The 19,909-nt window shown below is 37.7% G+C and overlaps 1 protein-coding gene across 1 annotated transcript in view; it reads right to left on the reverse strand.

Annotated features, from left to right (window-relative positions):
* The window catches only part of LOC136358551 (baculoviral IAP repeat-containing protein 6-like), a 65,549-nt gene that overhangs the window by 40,313 nt on the left and 5,327 nt on the right, over positions 1 to 19,909 (reverse strand). Inside the window, exons 2-8 of the mRNA XM_066314427.1 lie at positions 9,379 to 9,560; positions 6,828 to 6,965; positions 6,238 to 6,431; positions 4,500 to 4,611; positions 3,154 to 3,236; positions 1,789 to 2,011; positions 1,528 to 1,688 (exon numbers count right to left, since the gene is read on the reverse strand). Coding sequence (XP_066170524.1) covers positions 1,528 to 1,688; positions 1,789 to 2,011; positions 3,154 to 3,236; positions 4,500 to 4,611; positions 6,238 to 6,431; positions 6,828 to 6,965; positions 9,379 to 9,560 — 1,093 coding nt within the window. The remainder of the gene's footprint in view (positions 1 to 1,527; positions 1,689 to 1,788; positions 2,012 to 3,153; positions 3,237 to 4,499; positions 4,612 to 6,237; positions 6,432 to 6,827; positions 6,966 to 9,378; positions 9,561 to 19,909) is intronic.

A 19,909-nucleotide genomic window follows, 5' to 3' on the forward strand; every position in this document is an offset into this window, starting at 1 on the left:
GCTAGTACTGAAACAAGAGATGAACAGTGTTGTTGGTTTTAAAAATGCTGCCAGATCCTTTTGTTGTAAAACCAGACTCTGTTCAAGAAACCTTTTCAAGAGAAATAAGCCCCGGAGTAGAGAATATACTAAGAATATATAAGAATACATAAATAATTAATTTATAATTAATTTATAATTAATTAAGAATTAATATATAAATATATAGAGAATATATAAATAATTCATGCATCTGACTTTTCCAATAAAGGAATTATTTCCTATTTCAGACTCCTTACACACAGGAAAGACAGTAATCCCTGTGCAGCTTCAGGTATAACTACTCACAGTACCAAGTCAGATCCTCAAACTTCAACAAACTGGATGCTTATTCCTCATCCATAAGAAACAGATCTTTGTGGGGCCAACCAAACCTGATGAACCTTCACTTCACAACATGGCAGACAAAATTCAATACTTTGATTCTGATCCAGCCTCCCCTTAAGTGGAGAAGTGATAGTAAATCCCACATAGTGAAGTGAAATGAAAGATGCTTAGTTTTAGGCAATATGATTGCACTGTCCTTTATCCAGGACTCAAAACTGGTTTGATTCTTAAACTATTAAGGAGTTCCCAGTCCTACAGCTACAGTAAGAATCCAAGCAGTTGCTGATGTTGCCTATGTCAGCAGAAGAGCAAGCTTCACATTCACTCTGCACTACAGTAGATACCACACCAACCTTAAAACCAAAGATTACATCCTTGGGCATATAGCAGTATTGTCACTTTCTTCTTAACACTGAAGTTTAAGAAACCTTCAGAAAACTAGCAAGACTCCCTAGACAACTTTTACTCTAATTTTTCCAACAGTTATTCAATCTATTGAGCCTTGGCAAGACCAGACAAGAGCTCCCAGTAACAGACAGCATGAAGCACTGCTAGTAGTAGTGAAATACTACTTTTTCTCACATCACACTTTCTAAGCACTGGCTGGCATACCTTCTAGCTTATCCAAACCCTTGCAACAGGACTATCTTATTGTTCAGAGTCTGTATGCATGTATTAAAAACATGCAAGGAAGTACAAATTCCTTGAAGCACATTCACACAGGTTATTTTCAGAATGACATAACCAGAAATTACAGAGAAGCAACCAGAGAAAAGCGTGTTCTAGAAGTTCATGAGGAGCCTTTGCTTTCAAAACCTGAAATATATAATCCATAACTAAAACGAAAAGCTGATCCAAAACTTATATTCCTTTCTCTTTTTACTCTGCCTCTGAAACATGAGCACAGTGCAGCAATGAGATCTGCAATCTCTCTGCTACTGGAGTATAAAACTGGAACAGCAGGAAACTGGCTTAAAAAATAGAAATTTAGATTAGTCTTTTTCAAGTGTTGAATTGTGTACAAATACAGAGTGACTAAAAATATTATTTCCATGAAAAGTAAATTACCAACCTTACGTTTCATAAAGCATGACTTTGCTAAATGGCATTTATCACTTACACAGAAGCATTTCATATTTCTCATTTGGTAGAGTGGCATACCTGTCTCCTTCTAATTTTGGTATGTCTGAGCAGCTAGAGGAATCTTCCAACCATGCTAGTGTTGGTCTCCTTGAGTCAACCCCTGAGCTCTGTTCTCCTGATAACATAAGCTGCTGCACAATAGCGGGATCATATGCATTGATTTCAAATTTTAAGTGGACCTGAGAAATAACAACAAAAACAGAAGGGGTATTTGATTTTGAATGAGGATATGCCCGATCAGTAAACAGTTGATGAAAAATGATTGTTTATATTGCATACCTTCATAAGTTTGGAAACATCCCATATGCAGATCTTTCCTCGTTTTGTTGCAGCAGCCAGAAAATGAGGGCAACTTCCAGATCCAAAGCAGGTTATTCTGTCAGTGCCATCTGTGCAGGGAAATTGTGCCGGACTCGTGGCCAGCGTGACTGAAAGAGGTACATTCTGAGTGTGCTCACCCTTGACAAATGGGCAGTTTGGGGAATGTCTCTCATGTTCAGACCTTTCCCGATAAAAAAAAAAAAAAACAAACACAGAAAATACTGATTTTTTACTGTGAAAACTACACACAGCATATACAAGCTAAGCCCTAAAAGTGAAGCTGAAACCCAACTGTATTGCAGTCAAGCATACAAGAGAGTTCTGAAGTTACTAACACAGCTCTCCCTGCTGATTCTTAAGAGCAGACTGTATTAAGGACTTAGATTGCTCAGTGCACATTCATATTCAAATGGATCAATCTACACAATGCTCTTAATATAACTAGTCCATTAAAAAAAATAATTGTTCTACGGGCAGTAGACAATCATGTCCCCATGAAGAAAAGCCCAGATTAAATTAATGTACATTAAACTCTAATGTTATGAGTATCTTTAGAAGCAATGTCCTGTTTTTAGTTCTATAGCCACAATTTAAGAAATCAAAACTGAAAACAGTCCTGAATGTCACATTGACAAAGATGCACAGAACAAACCTAATCTTGATAGAAAACTAAGGCAGAGACATGACAAGAGCAATTACACAGCTACAAAAGGTCTTGAAAATTTTAAGTGAAAGGAGTAGACAAAACCTATGAAGTTAATATTACAAGGAAAAGTTTTCAGCAAGTCAGGAATCTGATGTGTTCAAGGAAAGATTATAAACTACCAACTAATCAAGAAAAAATTACATTAAGAACCCTTTAATTAGTGTAAGGTCCCACGTTTCTGTCACTATGCACAATTTTAGATGTGTCAGGAAACTAGTAATGGATACTACAACTTCACATAAAAACACTACACAGCTATGGCAGTTTTTGAACCTGAAAAGAGATGTAATCCAGTCACAATCAATTTGATTGGATTCAGTTTAGATTCCCATGAAGAAGTATTGGCTGACAACTCTCAAGGAACAATTTAAAATGAAACAGCAAACCAAAATTAAGAAATAAAACCAACTACATGTTTTTTTTCTTTTAGTATTATACAGAAATGTGATATAGTACATCAAATCTTTTTGTGATTTGTTCCATGGAATCCAATTCTTGTCAATGACTTGTCCTAAACTTAACAGAAATACCATCAGAATATGTTGATTTTTGTCCTTTGAAGATTTCTAATCTCTTCAGGACAAAATTAAATGTACTTCACACATCGCTAAACTTACCAAGGTTCATCTGTAGGTTCCCAGCACACCAAGCACACACTACAGGTAAAGCACATGGCTCTGTCATCTCCTGATGAAGCAGGCTATGAAAATAGGAAGAAATACTTGAAATTATATAGCTATGTACTATGAAACACTTTTAACATGGTGATCAAGTTCTTTCCCTCTAGTGACATACTGAAGCATCACATCAAACATATAAAAGGCCACAAATTATAGACTACAAAGTGGAAGTATGTCACATTAAAAAAAGGATACACTTAGTATAGAACAGATCCAGAACTAACATTCATGCAAGTCACTGGATGCAAACCACAGACATAGAATAGAAACGACTTTCTTTTTTTTTTGCAAAAGTTCACAAGGTTCAAAAAACTTAGAATTGCAGCAGAATACATGCTTGGATGAACATCGGTTAAAAATCATTCCTCCCAATCTCTTAGGACAAAGTATTCTCTACCACTCCTCTGCAAAGAACAGTTGTTACTAGCTGAAGTAACTGAGGAAAAACAATCAAAATTTCCATTCTCTTAAAATTTAGCATTTTTGAGACCTCATTTCAAGATATGCTTGGGAATATGCAGATACTATTCCAACATATGAATTCCCTGCTTTTCTCCTTTTGTACAAGTTTAGGAAAGCATCCAAAAACTTCATCCACCTATCATGCTTTGCAACTGACAGAATGAAAGAGACAATACTACTGTCAAATGACAGGCACTGCCCAGTCATCATTACCTAAATCCATGTTATAAACATTTTTCAAAGCAGAAATAATTTCAAGGAATGAAAAATGGAAATAAGCAAAAGTAGTGGAATAAAACACAGAGGTTGTATTTATTCACTAAGCCTAACAATTTAATGTGATCTAGGACCTCTGATACAATAAGGTTCTACTAGGCAAGTATAGTGAGAGAACTCCAGTGCCAAGTTTACTGCTTTTTCTGCTTTACTTGTAATATTAAAAGGATTATTTACTCAACAATCTAACAAGGAGAAAGACAGATTCTACATAACAACCAACTTCATCTCTATTACAGTTAACTCAGCTCGATCTGGTATTTCAAAAAGTTTTATATGCTGAAGTTCAGAACAGTATTCTCTGTGATCTGTACAAAAAAAAAAAAAAACCCAAAAAAACCCCCAAGCAAACTCAAGGCACCAAAACCCCTTGAAACTTTAAAAAACAAAGAGCTGAATGACGAAGGTTTTATGGTTTATGCATAATCGAAGAAATCCACTAAATTAAAAAAAAAAAAAAACAAAACATATATAAAACATCACCACCTCTTTTCCCCTGCCCTCCCACCTGGAGACCAAATACTAAGAACAACTAAATCTCTCACCTGGTGATAAAATCCAGCTTGAGCCATAGGATCTGGCTGTGCCCACCGATAACCCACATGAGGCCATGAAGTGAATGTCTCCCGTCTGTTAGCTTCACTATACATCAATGACCTAGAAAGGTGAAAAACTCTACATTACCCAAAATTGCCACTTAAAATTAAAAATCCTCACTATTTATAAGACTTTCAGTGCTTTAGTAACCATTAAAAGTAGCACAAATAGTTACCTATAACTTGCATATAAAATTATAATTAACTATTACAGGAAGGTTACAAACTTCCCTCCCTCAGGTGCTTAAAGTACATCCTCAGTAGAAAATGAAAAGCCACACAACAACCTATGGACATTAAAAGCAGGATTAACAAAATAAGTTTCCAGGTAGCCTATCTGATCTACCTACAGAAAAGCATCAGATACCCAAAGCTATTGTGCATTGAAGGCAGGTGGAGAATTTAGCCCAACAGAACTGCAAGAGAGTTGGATATTTTTAATATGACAACTACTGTAAAAATGTGGGGTTCTTAGTTAAACAGATATGAATGTGCATATTTTAAAATACTCTAAAGCAGTACTTTAGGCTAAACTGAATACATGGTACAACCCCCCCAGTCATCACTCACTACATACTATAATACTTGTGAATTTTAAACTACTACATCCCAAAATATGAACCCCTCTGCAACTCAACAGTTAGAGAGCAAAGAAGTTCCTCTCTTTTCCACCTTCACTCAGTGCATGTCCCTCATCAGCAACAGCACATAAAAAAGTATCGGTTTTTCTTTTCCCTTGACAGAGTTTTGTTCTCCCAAGAACCAGGGCTGTTAGATGGAAAGGTGCCTTATTTCCTGTTTCAGCTTCTCAGTTTCAGAAGATTTTTGCTGTCTTGTAAGAGAATGGAAATATTAAACATTTCCTGCCAAGGAAATAATCAATTCTAGCAACACCCACATAAGAGCTATCTTAACTTGACATTATACCAGCTCAAGAGACAGATCTTGGGAGAACTCTAATCAAAATACAATATGGTGAGGTACAGGTAGACCTGAAGGTTTGGGGAGGGAAAGCTAAGAGATGAAACAAAATTCATTAAATTATTTGAGGTGTAAGAAATGATAATACACATGCAAAGTAGTATTGTACAGATACTTTCAAGAAAGAATAATTTATAAACTTACAAGATTTACCAGTATTCTAACTAGTCTCAGCTTATGAAGGTCAAAATTATGAGTTACTTGCTTCTGTATACATTATCACTTGGACAGAAAGAGATGAAGCAGCAATCTGAGGTAAAATGTTCTCCCACCCCAAACATGTAGCAGGTGACTAAAGAGTTTAGACTATATATGGTCTGCAAAGGTAACCTCCTAAACTTCTGAACCATAAAGCATAAGCAGGACTCTTTCTTGTAGGAAGGAAGAGCAACTGACTTCAGGATACAATGTAGCATGTATTTAAGGCTGCAATTGTTACCTTTCTAAAAGTATATGCTGGGATTAAGAGCAAAGCAAACTTCATTTGCATTAAAGCTGAAACTCAGATAGTCTTGTGGTGCCCACAATGGCTTTGCTAAATTCAGTAATATGTACAGCGTGCATTAAACAGTTAATCAGTTGTATGTGTAAGAGCAAAAAAGCACAGGATAATTTACTTACCTTTGGCAAGTAAATTAAAATCATCTAAGAGCTTATTCTGATACAACTAAGGGGTAAATCTATCACTTATTTTGTCTTGCTATACCTGTCCACAGACCGCCCGGGTCCCACACCAAGCTCTGGTCGTGCGCTGGGTAAGAGGTAAGATAACCTATCCATCACAGAGGATGCTACAGGTAAGGCAGCAATATTTTGATTTATCTTCTTGAGTTCATTTACAATGGCACTGGCGACAGACTTCAAAACATGATGAGGAAGGTGGAACGTAACCGTTGCCCACTAAATAAGAAAAAAGCATCTATGTTTTAAAATGTTATCATTTAAACAACAAACAAACCACAAGAGTGTCAAAATCAAAACCAAACACGTGCGATATCAAGAAATACAACAACAGACACACAAAAGCAACACGAACACAACACAAGGGAAGTCAGTAACTTCAAATTTTAAGCTCAGTTGGGTTTATTAGTTGATTTGATCAGCAAGAAACTAATCTTGTTTATTCTCTTATCAAGTGAAGCTTAGTACACACATAAAACTAAGGAACAGATAATACATTCCACTGTCTTCAAACAAAACCCACCACACTGAGTCACAGATTTTGTATGTTTCAATGGCAGACACACAAATTAGACTTGGGAATCCATGTTAGATAGTACAAAGAGAAATTCTTACCTTTGCAACTTTATGATTTGCTGCTGTTTCATGTGAGGTATTTTTTAAGCCATCCTTCAGTTGTGTGATGAACAAATCATATCCCTCTGTGCTAGAAACATCTACTTTTTCTATGCAAGCAGATAACAGCTGCTGAGCCTAAAATGCAGACGTGCAAGCAAAGTTAGCATCCACACTGAGTAACTACAAGTGGAATTACACCTGTTTCACTACTCTCAGAAATGTCCTTAGCTAGATCCTACTTTACATATATTATAACAGCATAATTCCCATTAAAGTCTGAAACCTTAGTATGATGTTCCAAATTTTACTTCACAGGCAACAGATAAACTTCAGCAATGGTAACAGTAATTACTACAAATTCCCACAAGGGCAATATGACCAAATGTTAAACAAGTCAGGCACAGAGGCTAAAACTAAAGATCTATTAAAGCAAGCAATGAGGAGACACCTATTGCCCAATGCCTTCTCTTCCAAAGGATTCATTCAGTTTTAATGACAAAAAGTGACAGCAAGAACAAAAGTCTTGCATTTTCTGAGTAGCTTTGTACTTTCAAATGGGTAGATAATAATGAAAACAACAACACTGCAATAAAATTAGAGGTAAGTTACTTACAGTCCTAATACAGTGAAGCTCAAACATGAGGCAAAGAAAAGCCCAGGCTAGTTTAGAAGTTAGTTCTTACAACTCAGAAATAACGCAGCTAGAAAAGAATACTATAAGCATCCATTTATAGACATTTTCGTCTCATCTGTTTCCAGCTTATCCCTCTTTCTGGTAACTTCATTTTGTCAGGTAAGATTTAAAGGTATGCTCAATGTGCAAGGCACAGAGTATTCTAAATTTGCTGTTAGCTGCGTTAACATCTGAAAAATATTACAGGAATTCCTTCAAATTGCAAACATAGGGAAATATTTTCCAGGGACAATGGTCAGTCCTTTAAACAACCACAAACTTCTGAATGGACCAAAAGGCTCCTTAGTTATGTCCTTGGGAAGTCTATGGGAAGAAAGACTGAAATAAGGCAAACTGGCCCCAGGTTCTAACAGAAGAATAACAGACAGACTGTGACAGTTCCTGAATTTTAGTGTTCTATGGCAAATTCAAAACAGCAGAGAGGTTGCTTCATAACTTGTTAATGCTGACAATTAGAAATGCTAAAGGTGCACTGCACTGCCAGCAGACCAAACTACTTAAAAGATTACTTAAATCAAGGGCAAAAATTTGCAGAAAAGTTCTAGAGACAAAAAACACTAAACACCCTTCCGTGGATGAAAGTTCTTGACCTTTCTATGATGAAAGAGGTGTACAGATCTGTTTGTATGATATTTGGTTAATATTTACTGAATTTTCCAAGGTCTGAGTTACCATCTCTTTAAAATTAAATATAAGAACTTGAGACTGATAATGTTTTGCCTCCTTCCTTACTTCCCTGGTGATGAAACTCCCAAAGCTATTCCTACTGAACTCCGTATTTCTTTTTCTACAGGAAGAATCTTTACAGAGAAGTGCTGTAAATTAGGGTCTGTAAATTCTTTAGAACCAAAGAATCTTTGTGCGAAAAAACTGACACCAACTTATAGGTTGTGTTGAACCACATGAGCCTGCAAACCCATCACAGCAGACCTTATGAAAGGAAATCCTGACCTCTGACACTTTCTTCACACTCAGCCACACATAGCAAGATTCTTTAGTAACCCACAAAGGGTATAAACGTGATGCCAGTGGGCAGCAAGGGTGAGGAACCCAGAAAGCTCTCTTCAGAGACCTCTATGAAACATTTTAGAGCTGTTACTCCTACTCAAGTCACATAGGTAAAAACTTCACATATAACATACATTCTTGATTCATAGTAAGCACCTCTTATTCAATACTTCAGAAGCACATAAATAATTTGCATCGATGCTGAGGATAAGAAAATGCAACAAAATCCTAAGCATTACACTCTAAGCAGAAATGTTTACATTAGTTTCTCTTACAGCGACACTAAATGCTCAAACCACTAAGTACTGTGTTACAGCTGATCCAAACATAAAAGGGAAGCCAGGTTTACACAGAAAAAAATCTTTTGTTAGGCCAGCTGACCTTGCTAGAAAACTTAGATTCCAGCTATAATTCTTGACATGACAAAACACCATATTACCTGATTTCATCTTTCCTTTCCTGAAAGACTCTAACAACAAAAACAACAAAAGCAACAACAAATCACAGATACCTAACAGGCCAGACTGGCTTCTAGAAGTGCATCTAGATTCCATACACAAGCACTGACAAAGATGGGGAAATGAGTCCTTATCTCTGGTCACTAAAAACTTTTTTCATCTGAAATATGTGGTCTTGAGGCATGCTCTTATTTGTCTGAGATACAGGTAACTGTGAAAAGCTGTGGCCCTATGACAGCTAAGAAACTTTTCTATTTCTTTAACTAAGAAACTTTTCCATTACATGGTGTTAATATCACCCTAGAAACTCAGAGTCAAATGTCTGGTTCCAGTATTTCTGACACAGTTATTTACATAGCTGTTTTTGCTCCCCCCCTCCACATCTTACCTCTGTAACCGGCAATTCAAGCTGAACCACGTCATCTTGTTTAGAAACAGGCGTTTGCAGAGCTGTGTCTAACAGGAGGATGCCATTGAGATCTTTCCTACATCCCACCGCATAATCGTCCACAAAGATCACTTTATCCACAGCCGAAATATACTGACATTTCACCCGTCCACCTGGCTTAGCTAGAAAGGAAAGGTAAAAATACAAGATCTAATTAGAAAAATGCTTTTCTAGAAAAGACCTCTAATTTCTGTTTAGGAAAGTAATGTAACATAACACTTTGGCAAAATCTTTACTTTTTCAGATGATCAAAAGCTAGCATTTTAGCAACCACAATTTTCACCAAGCTTTTATATTTCCTACATTAAAACACAAACAACCAAAATCTATACATCCCATCAATAACTACAACCATCTTATTCCTATAGTGGAAGCCATTAATTTCAGTCCTCTCCTACCAGGAGGCCTCAACTAGTGTTTTCAAGCTGAATGCAGGTGCCTGGTGTACTTGATACTAGCTGACAGTGTAAGAACTAAATTGCACAAACCAGCATGAACACTAAGACAAAACTGCTAAATTACCATTAAGGCTTATTAACACCACTTCAACAAGCAAAACAATACTGAAACTTCTCAAAACTAAGTACAGCATGTAACCTTTACCAATGTGGCATGTGCTCCTTGAGACACAACAGCTTATTTCTGCTCAGTGCTGCCCATGTGATATCAGTGACAGGTTTGAGAAGTTGGTGAAGGCAGAGGAAGACTGCCAGCAGATACATAAGGAAAGGCTGTGGCAATAGATATTATCCCCTAAAATGTTTAATGCTGCTCATCACTATTATGTGCCCAAAGCTGGATGGACTGCAGAGCTAAATGCAATCCATGTAAAATGCTTTCTGCATAGAAGGCAAACTGCTTTTTATCACAGAGAGAGTAAGCTGCTACTCCAGAAACAGATTGTGTGTATGTTATAAATATATGGACACATTCTCCAATGGCAGCTGAAAATGCTGCACAGTCTACAGAGATGCCTTCCTGTCGCACAGGAACAGGAGTGTCATTAAATTTTGCATTAATCATGTCCTGTCCATGTTCTCCTTTCTCAGACACTGAATACTGTTTTTATTATAAATAATTTAAAAAATCACCATTTTGGTAGCTAGCATACAGTAGAACACCCAGGTGAGGACAGTGACATAATTCAGTCATCTTCACACTTTGATAAAGTTAGATGGAAATTAAAATTTCTGAAAATACAGGGCACTTGAATCTGACCACAGTACATTTGTGGTATCCTCTCTTTGAAAATGCAGGGAAAGAACAATTGTCAGCTGCCCTTCTCACCAAGATTTTGGAAACAATGACTCATACACTCACAAAACAAAGGACATATGCCTCTGCCTGCATTAAATACACTGCAATTGTAATCATTGATACAGCAGTCAGAAACACTTCAAGAGTCCGGAACCACTTGGTAGTTGTGAAGTCTTTGGTCCTTGCTCAGTAAAAAAAGGGTTCTCTGAATGGTAAATCAACTAATTTCAAACTGAGTTTCTGTCAATACACTGGAGCTCCTCACACAAGACTTCCTACAGCCAACACAGCTGCAGGCAAGGAAGTAAATCATTCTACAGGAAAAGAAGTTCTGTCAAAAATTCAAATACAAGTTTTAACATCTTTAAAAGGGTAAGTTTCAGCAACATACTGGAAACTATTATGCAAAAAAATTGAACAGTACCTGATGCACTAAACTATAAACCTCAGTAGATTCTGATAGTGTTTGCAGACTATTCAGAGTGATCCAAGAGATGGATCAATCACTACAGGACACTTTTTTTAACACATCACTTCTCTCCTCCTCCCCACTCCCAGAGAAAATGGGGAAAAGCAGCTCACCCTTTCTGGCAGGTGCCAACACCACAAACACTTTCTTTTGCACTTTCCTTATTTCCTGTCAAGCACAGGAGTATGCTCATGTCCTGTGCCTAGGAGTTCAGCAGTCTGGAGGAGCCCCAGTCATTGTGGCTTTCCAGGCTAGACCATTCTTATTTTATCAATTCTGTAGTGATGTTAATGAAATCACATGCCTAAAGCAGCAAACAGCTAATAACCTCTGAGTAAATGGTCCAAATCTTTAGAAGCCAATGAAGATTACTAACGAGGCAGATAACATAGTATTTCTGCTCCACTGCAAAACAAAATAAGAAATTCTAACTACAGAGGAAGAAACATATTGCCTACCAGCTGTGATTTTCCCTGTGCTGGCTAGTATTCTGGTGGGTTGTATTGACAGAAAGATTGGCCAAATTATCTCTAGAAAGTTATTTACAATTGCTGGTTTTATTTTATTTGAAGCACATAAAAACAAAACAGGCACCCTTAGCCTAAGTTGATGGAGCTTCAAGAAAATGATTTGATCACTATTTTGTATTTTTCCAAAACCCAGAGAAACACATTCTGTAACTGACTAGTTTACACTGAATAGCCTCTGAGCTGTGGAGAAGCTTTTTTGCAAATAGGAGCTTAAAATTAAAAGTTCACAAAACACATTTCAAAGTCTTTCTAATACTAGTCACATGCTATAACATAGTCTATATACGGCTGACCATATGATCATAATAATAGATTGAGAACCAGGAAACCAAAGAATATAGAAGTCACCACTACAGACGTAGTAACGTAGAAGTTAATGCCAGGAAAGTGAAATCATCCTAAAGCATGGTCAGAAGTGTCCTTTCAAACTGAGGATCAGTATTTTTCAATGTGCTAAAGGACTCTACCAATACCCTTTGAAAAAGGTGTCCCTCTACCATTATGTCCTGCCTGTCCAGCCTAAGTTTACTGGCAACAAATAGTGATCTGTGTCTTCACAAACCACAGCTAAGCAGTCGCACATAAGATCACTAAATTACTTAAGCTAAATCATCAAAACCCAACTGTTACCCTCATTTTAGCCCAAAATGCTTTAACTGTAATTTATTTTGGATAGTAGGAGAAAAAGCAGTCATTTAAAGTTTCTAATGATTTTGCTTTTCAGTCTTGGCACAAGTGAATCATAGATTCTCCCAGCATCTCCAGCCTATCTGCCTAGGATTAAAAACAAAACAACTCACAAAGAAGTCATTAAACCTTTTGTCAGTTCTTACAAGGAAACCTGGCAGGCTGATAGCATGCTGGAAGTACAAATCCAATAGCATATTATACTATGGTATGTCATCTATCACAACATTAAAACTAGCAACCTAAAAACTTAAAATAAAATCAAACAAACATCAGACTGCAGAAATTAAGAACCTGAGAAAAGGAACATTTCACCTCCACCTTCTTTGTTTCAAACAACAGAGAACAGAGACCAGCAACTTCCTGTGATTGAAATCTGACCTATGAGAGTATTACAGAAAACAAACTTGTTTGGAGAATTCTGTAAGTCTAAGCAGCATCTGTCATGCCCCCTTGCCTGGGGGTGTTAAGGTGAACCAAAACAATTAGAGAATTACCCTTGCATTTCAAGAAGTAGAACAATGAAAAAAATTGTCTCCATTCTCTCTGCTGAAGATAGATTTAGCCTCAAAGCTAGTGTCATCTGCATACATTTGGCCACCATCATGAAGAGATATGGATTAATGCTGGCATAACACCTTTATCTTTTGTGATACTGAAAAAAAGTTAATTCACCTAGAAAACTGCTAGCCAGGAATGGTATTAAAACATATCAAAGTCAGTAATTCTCTCGACAAGAAGCTCCCAATACAAAGCAAAATGCCCCTCAATAGTTTCTATATTACAGTAAACTAACACCTACCTGCAGCTATAAAGTGAGTGGTAAACACGTGCATCATAGCACTAATTGCGTAAGACCCAAGCCCAACCAAATATTTACTTTCATAACTTTCATCTATGAATGTCACTAGGACCTTAAATTGAGAATTAAATTAAATTTTTTGAGAAACAGAAATACCATCAGCCCAGTAGAACACATACATTATGTGCATCAATACCAGTTTCTGCATTTTCAATTTAAACATCCAAACAATATCTCAGTTCTCATTTCAAAATACTGCAAGCATGGGAAAAACAAATGAAGTTTCAAGAAATCAAAAGCTCTATCTATTCCATTAATTTTGTACCCGTAACATTTGAGCATCAATCTACTTATAGAGAATCCAAAACTCTAAAATGGCCAGGTTAATGAACAGCAAAACTATCCTTTCCATTTGAGACAAAACCACTTCCTGCTAGGACCTCACTCAGCTACTTCTCATATATTTTTCACATGTACCTGGGATTAAAAAACTTTACCTATCAGTCATCCCCATTTGTTACAAGGCAAGTGCCTTTCTTATTGCTACCACTTCATGTAATCATAAAACCAACTGAAAGTTAGCAAGTCTAACACCTAATTACCTGCTAGCTAAGCAACACATCTGCCAAGCATAGCAGAACACCTGCAGTTTGAGGAAGTTCTGCAATACAAATAAAATTAAAAAAAAATAAAAAAAAAAGTCCTGTCCTAAAGTTCAACTTGCTGTCTGAACTTGCTATATTTGCAGGGGTGTATTCTGAACTAGTACTGCAGAAAAGCATATCTACGGATGAGCTGCAAAGGGTTCAGACAAAAGAGGATAGAGAGCAAATCACTGCAAGTCTGGTCTAAAAATAAAGTTGTCTCCAAATTATTTCACATCAATGGCTCCCAAATGAAACAAAGACATGGTGGTTGTGAACAGTTGGGAGGACCATAACGAGAAGATGTCTAATGCCTGGCCAAATCAGGCCATGACTGCTCATAATTACTGAATTTATCAGTTTCTCCCTTGTTCCTCCTCTTCTCTTCCTCATGTAAATCCCCTGTGGATACTTGAGCACTGCAGTTTTGTCTTCCAGGTCCAGGCCCAGTCCCTTATTTGCACTAAACATCATTCACCAAAGCAGTCTGCTGTCATAACGAAGGCACCTCATGAGCCCCTCCTTTCCCCAAAACAGAAATATTCTCAAACTTTAGAAAGGACAGAAAGCAAACTATCAGATGAACACAGGTTTAGGTTCCTATTTTAGACAAATTATGTAAATGGCTTAAACAAGGTATACAAGGTATACAAGCAACATTTTCTTTTAGATTTCACTATATACACACACACCTTCATCTGCCACATCAGCTGGAAGAGCTGTCCAGAATGATTTAGTAAAGAAAAAACACACTAGAGCTGAAGCAGGAAAGAAAACTAAAAATGTTCTTCAAACAGCAAAACTGCTGAAGGAGACAAATACCCAGATTTGCATCACAAAGTGCCTTCAAACTCATTTATTTGCAAAAACTGGATTTAGTCAATAAACACCAAGACATATGATCTAAAGTTTATCTTTTCCTTTAACAACAAGCCGGACAGCATTGCTTCAGTATCAGTTTCATTATATGATAGCTGGTTTTAATAATCCTTATTAATAGGAAGATGTGTTATCTGGGCCAAAGCACTGGAGACTGCCACATGAATATTAACTAGATGTGTCTGCTCAAGCAACTACTAAGAGAAGCTAAGACTAACACTTAAAAGGTTTCAGAACATAAACAAAACCCCACTGAGATCAAGACAGTTCATATCTCACTTGCTCTGCAGGCATGGAGTCCTCTCCCACTGTACAGACTCAAAATGAGAGTGAATCAGCAGGAGGATGCTGCTGAGCTCCTTGCTGAGCCCATGCTCTTTGTGTGGTTTCAGATCGCCATGTATCTGACATCACTGGCATCACTTGTACGTACAGAACACAACTGCTCACAGAGCTTTATGCTGTTATCCCCGGAACAAATTAGGAAAGATTTCTCAAGGTCCTCTAGAATCCTTCCTACAAGCCCCAGTAAAGTGTGAGAATGTAAGCCCCTGCACTTCTCCTGCAAACACCTCACAGAGGGCACATTCCTCTTCTAAAGTTTTTCTTAAAGTGAAAAATGATGAAAAAATTTCAGGAAAATTTTCTTGCACAGAGTGAAGACAGACAGATTACACAGATTCCACCCACAACCAGACACGGGCAAGGAACACTTCACAGCTCAGTAACAGGAAGTTCCCGTTCTTCAAGTGCTAGTCCCATCACAGCATTTCACAACAAAGAAACTTTGCCAGATGAAATTTTACTACCAGTTCCTCTTTTGGTGCCTAAAGTGGCATCTGAGTTCACCCATTATGTATCCTGCAGTCTCTGCAACAGGAGAAAACATCTCCCCATTTGGCACTTTTTGAACTCCCAAGACTGTTTGGCAGGAAATGGTTTAGCTTCTCACCCTTCCAAGCTCCAATATTGTAAGGAGATTCCAAGACATCATGCTGGGAGAAGCAGCAAGTTCTCAAAAGCAGACGGGTGGGTTATAAGGCAAGTGAAAAACTGGCTGCATTGCCCTATGCAAAGTTAGTCCTTAAGGACACAACACCTAGCTGGCAGCCAGTGAAGAGTGGCATTCAACAAAGCCTGATAGATGGTTCACTACCTTCATCAATGGCTTGGATGGCCGGACACCCTGTACCTTTATTTAGACTGTGGAAGACACCAGTGGGTGACGACTGAGGGCAACTGATGCATTAAATGGCAGGGCTGCCTTTTACCAGGATCTCAGACAGAGGAATGGCTTGACACAAATCTCCTGACGTTCAGTGAAGACAAATGCAAGGTCTTACACCCAGAATGGGATATAATCCCATACATCAAGAGAAGCTGGGGACCAATTGTCTGGGTTGCAACCCAACAGAAAGAACTTGGGCACCCTGATGGACAGGCTGAACAAGAGACAGCAGCGCATCCTCTCAGCAACAAACAGTTACCATAGAGGGGACCATGGGAGAAGATCAGTCTCCTCTAATCAGCAATAAGCCCACATCCAGAATATCAGTTCTATCTTTGCTCCTCCATCTGAGATATCAGCACATATGTGACAGCCCCACAAAGAGGGTACTAAGAAGTTAGAGGGCTAGAGCATACAACATATAGGGAAAGACTAAGATAACTGGGCTCATCTAGTCTGCAGTAAAGAAGGTTTAGGAGAAAATCTAACAGCAGTCTTCCCCTACTACAGCAGTAGTTCAAAAGCTATTTTACACTGCTGAGTTATTATTATTCTCTTTTGGATATTACTTTAAAAAAAAGTACCGACCAGAGAAGCAGCATAGTGGATCAGAGGAAAATGTTCATAACCCCACATTTTGTGCAAGACAGTGGTCTAAACCAAGTGGTTAGGGAAGAATTTAAGAAAGGTAATCTACACAATGGTTCTTTCCTGCAACACTCTCAGCCCCAGCCAATTTGTGCTTAGGGACTTTCTGATCCAAAAGGGATTTTGATTATTATAATGATCTTTGACAGGTTTTTCCTCTAATACTTTGTCCAACACTGCTGTAATTCCACAAACATATAGCATCCACAATATCTTGTAGCCAGGAGCTCCATATTTTACTATTTCTCATAGTTACTTCTTCTGATGTAACTTCTTCTTCCAGCTCCTGTACTTGAATAATCAACTCCCAGTTTTCATTTTTCACATGCTCTCACTCTCTTAACTCCCCATTCCAAAGCACCCCCATCATCTTTTTCCAACTGAATTTACTGTTTCACATAAACCACTCCACACCTTAAGTTTATAGTTCTGTTATACTCTTCTTGAGATGGAAATACAGCACATACAGACATTGAAAAAGGACACATAATCAGAGGCGTTCTTGACTTCTCTGGCATTTGCTTATATGGTAACTTCTGAGCATTCAGTTGGTATTTCATATTCCTAGCAAAACTCCAAGATCTCATTCTGGCATTATGAGTTAGTTCAGACCCTAGTACAATGCCACTAAATTCTTACGAGTATTTCAAGCTTATTAAATGCATCCTGATATTCTCCTAATAACCTTCTACACAGATAAGCTGAAGTAGAACAGACTAGATTCATGCCCATTTCAGTTATATCTAAAAGTAAAACTTTTCTTTAGGATGCCTTTTCAAAATCTTCAGAAAAGCTAGCAAAATTAAAAGTCCTTGTACAATTTAATCATTTATTTGCAGCATGAGAATATTTGAACATGGTGATCACGTAAATTAATCCTGAGTTCTGTCACTAAAGTAGGACATTCAGAAAAGCTACCATAAGCCTGGCCTTGCCAGGCACCCTTAGGAGGTATCGGGAAGCCAGTTGCTCCACAGATTCAGAATAAGGACTATTCCTTTTTTCATTACGACATGAGGAGGGAGCCTGAGATTATTTACTGAAAAATGCTGGTCTTGTGACTTCTCACTCACAAAAGAAACAGGAAAAATCCACTACTAAAAAATGTTTAACAAGCAGTGTTACATGTCATCATTTACCTCACAACATAAATCTAGAATCCTGCAGCAGACAGGTCAACTAAGTCTACCCCACTATTTCTCCACATTAACCACACTGCCTTCTTATTCTCCAATTAAACACAAATATTTCCAGTCTTCAGTGCCATCTTCTCAGCTTCATTCTTCCCAAATCCTTTCCCCATTGTCATTCCAGCACTTCATCATAGCTCTCAGTGCCACCCTTCACCCTCCCAGCTCCTCCTTTCAATGTGGACTTTTTCACGAATCTTTGTCACCTGTTGCCCAGTAAACAAGAGTTTACCAAACTGCTCTGCCACAGCTGCCAAAGGCAGCAATGAGATCCTGAGTGGATCAAACAGCTTTCCCTCCCCAGACTGTACAGGGGACTGAAGAACTGCTGACAGACCATATGCTATGCAAGCCTTCATGAACCAGCACTTGAGATTGGATATGTTTTCACTAATGCTACCAATTCTCAAGACAACTTAAGCAAATTCCCTCTTAAGTTACACATTTAAAAGCTGTCAATACTCACTGAATGGCCCTAGCAAACAGCTCAAGAAAATTTTTAACATAATAGAGTTTATATTGACGTGATAGATTAAGTTATTATTTCCAAAATTTTACACTTTTATTAAACTTAAGCACAATGTTTGTTGACTATTATCTTTATCTGTGGAGGGCTCTTTCCCCAACATGCACAGGAATCATCAAAATAAATGTTCTGCAGAGTTCCTATCTACTTTTTCACTAGCAGTGTACACTGGGTCCCTAACAAATCTTGATACTCTTCCCAAATACAAGGCAATAAAGGACTTGCAAGTGTTAGTACTCATCTGTATTTCACAAATGAAAGAATTCAGGCCAATAGCTGTCATTTCTTGAAACTTCTGCTCAGGGACAAGCACTCATCTGGTGACTGCAAGCAGTCAGTGCAATTAGGAGAGCATTAACTATGTAAAGGACAGCTTTCTAACAGCAGAAAGCAATACTGGGGCATCACCTAAGAACCATCAGGAAAGTGAACTGACCCATGTGTAAATTTTTTATTTACAATTTTTTTAAAAAACTGTGAAAAGTTACCAATCCCACTGGAACAGAAAACATGCAACAAGCTATCTCACAACATGACCTGGGACAGTCTGATACACTCAAACGTTGTCCATGGGTCCACATGATTGCAAGCCTCTCATCTCCATCTTCAAGGCAGCCCAAGAAACATTTTTTAAATATGTCATACTGTTCAGGGAAAATTAAAGAATGCTTGTAAAAGCATGGACAGCTTTGTTCCCAAGTAACAAAGTAACTTGGAAAGAATTCCTGAAATAACAGATCAACACCATACCAAAAAATCAGACCTAATAATTATTAAAAAAGAATTAAGAATCATCTATGACAGATTTTTCTTACAGTCTTATAAAACTTTACATGTCCTATTTCACTTAAGTTATGGATACCAGTGCAACAGCAACCATAAAAACATAGTTATAAACAATGTAACTAAAGATTCAGGAAGTGGTTCTGCTGGGCCAGCTAACATTCTGGTGGGCTGCCAGAAAGGACCAACTACAGGATAAGAGAGTATGATAGATCCAAACCACTGATCACCAGGATGTTCAGAATAGTACAAGATCAGGCTTTTAAAGATCACTAGGCTGGGCAATCAGTAAAAGCCTTCTCCATGTTTTCATTACTTCAAGTCCAACAGAGATACACACCTGCTTGTTTCCATAATGTGTTGGACTTGAACTATCAGTTATCTCTCAGAATATATTTCTGCCAAGTTTCTTCTGTATCTTACACAACATAACTGGGAGCTGAGCTGAAGGGTTTATCATATAGGCATATTAAAAGCTGTCTTGACCCAAGCTGGATAATAATCAGCACTGAAGTGAAAGTCAGTTTTTTCCCTGAGAAACCTTCATATCAATGAGAAATGTCTTAACTACCTGGGAGACAATTAGGGCAGAAAGTCAAAGTTCAAATCCCTGACACAAATCTCAGCACAATGTTTCCTCTTCAGGTCACTAAGAAGCATTTCAGGATTCATCTTCCTGCAGAAGACCTTTTCCAAAGTCCATACATAGAGATGTAGGAAATTTCTAATTATCTGACATAAAAGCATTCTGCAACCTTTAATAATGCTGCACTGCTGTTGCAGTGACAGCCATGAATCCATAAGTCCAGATATGAATGATCTGTCAAT

Source organism: Sylvia atricapilla, chromosome 3 (assembly GCF_009819655.1).
Source record: "Sylvia atricapilla isolate bSylAtr1 chromosome 3, bSylAtr1.pri, whole genome shotgun sequence".
Classification (NCBI taxonomy): Eukaryota; Metazoa; Chordata; class Aves; order Passeriformes; family Sylviidae; genus Sylvia; species Sylvia atricapilla.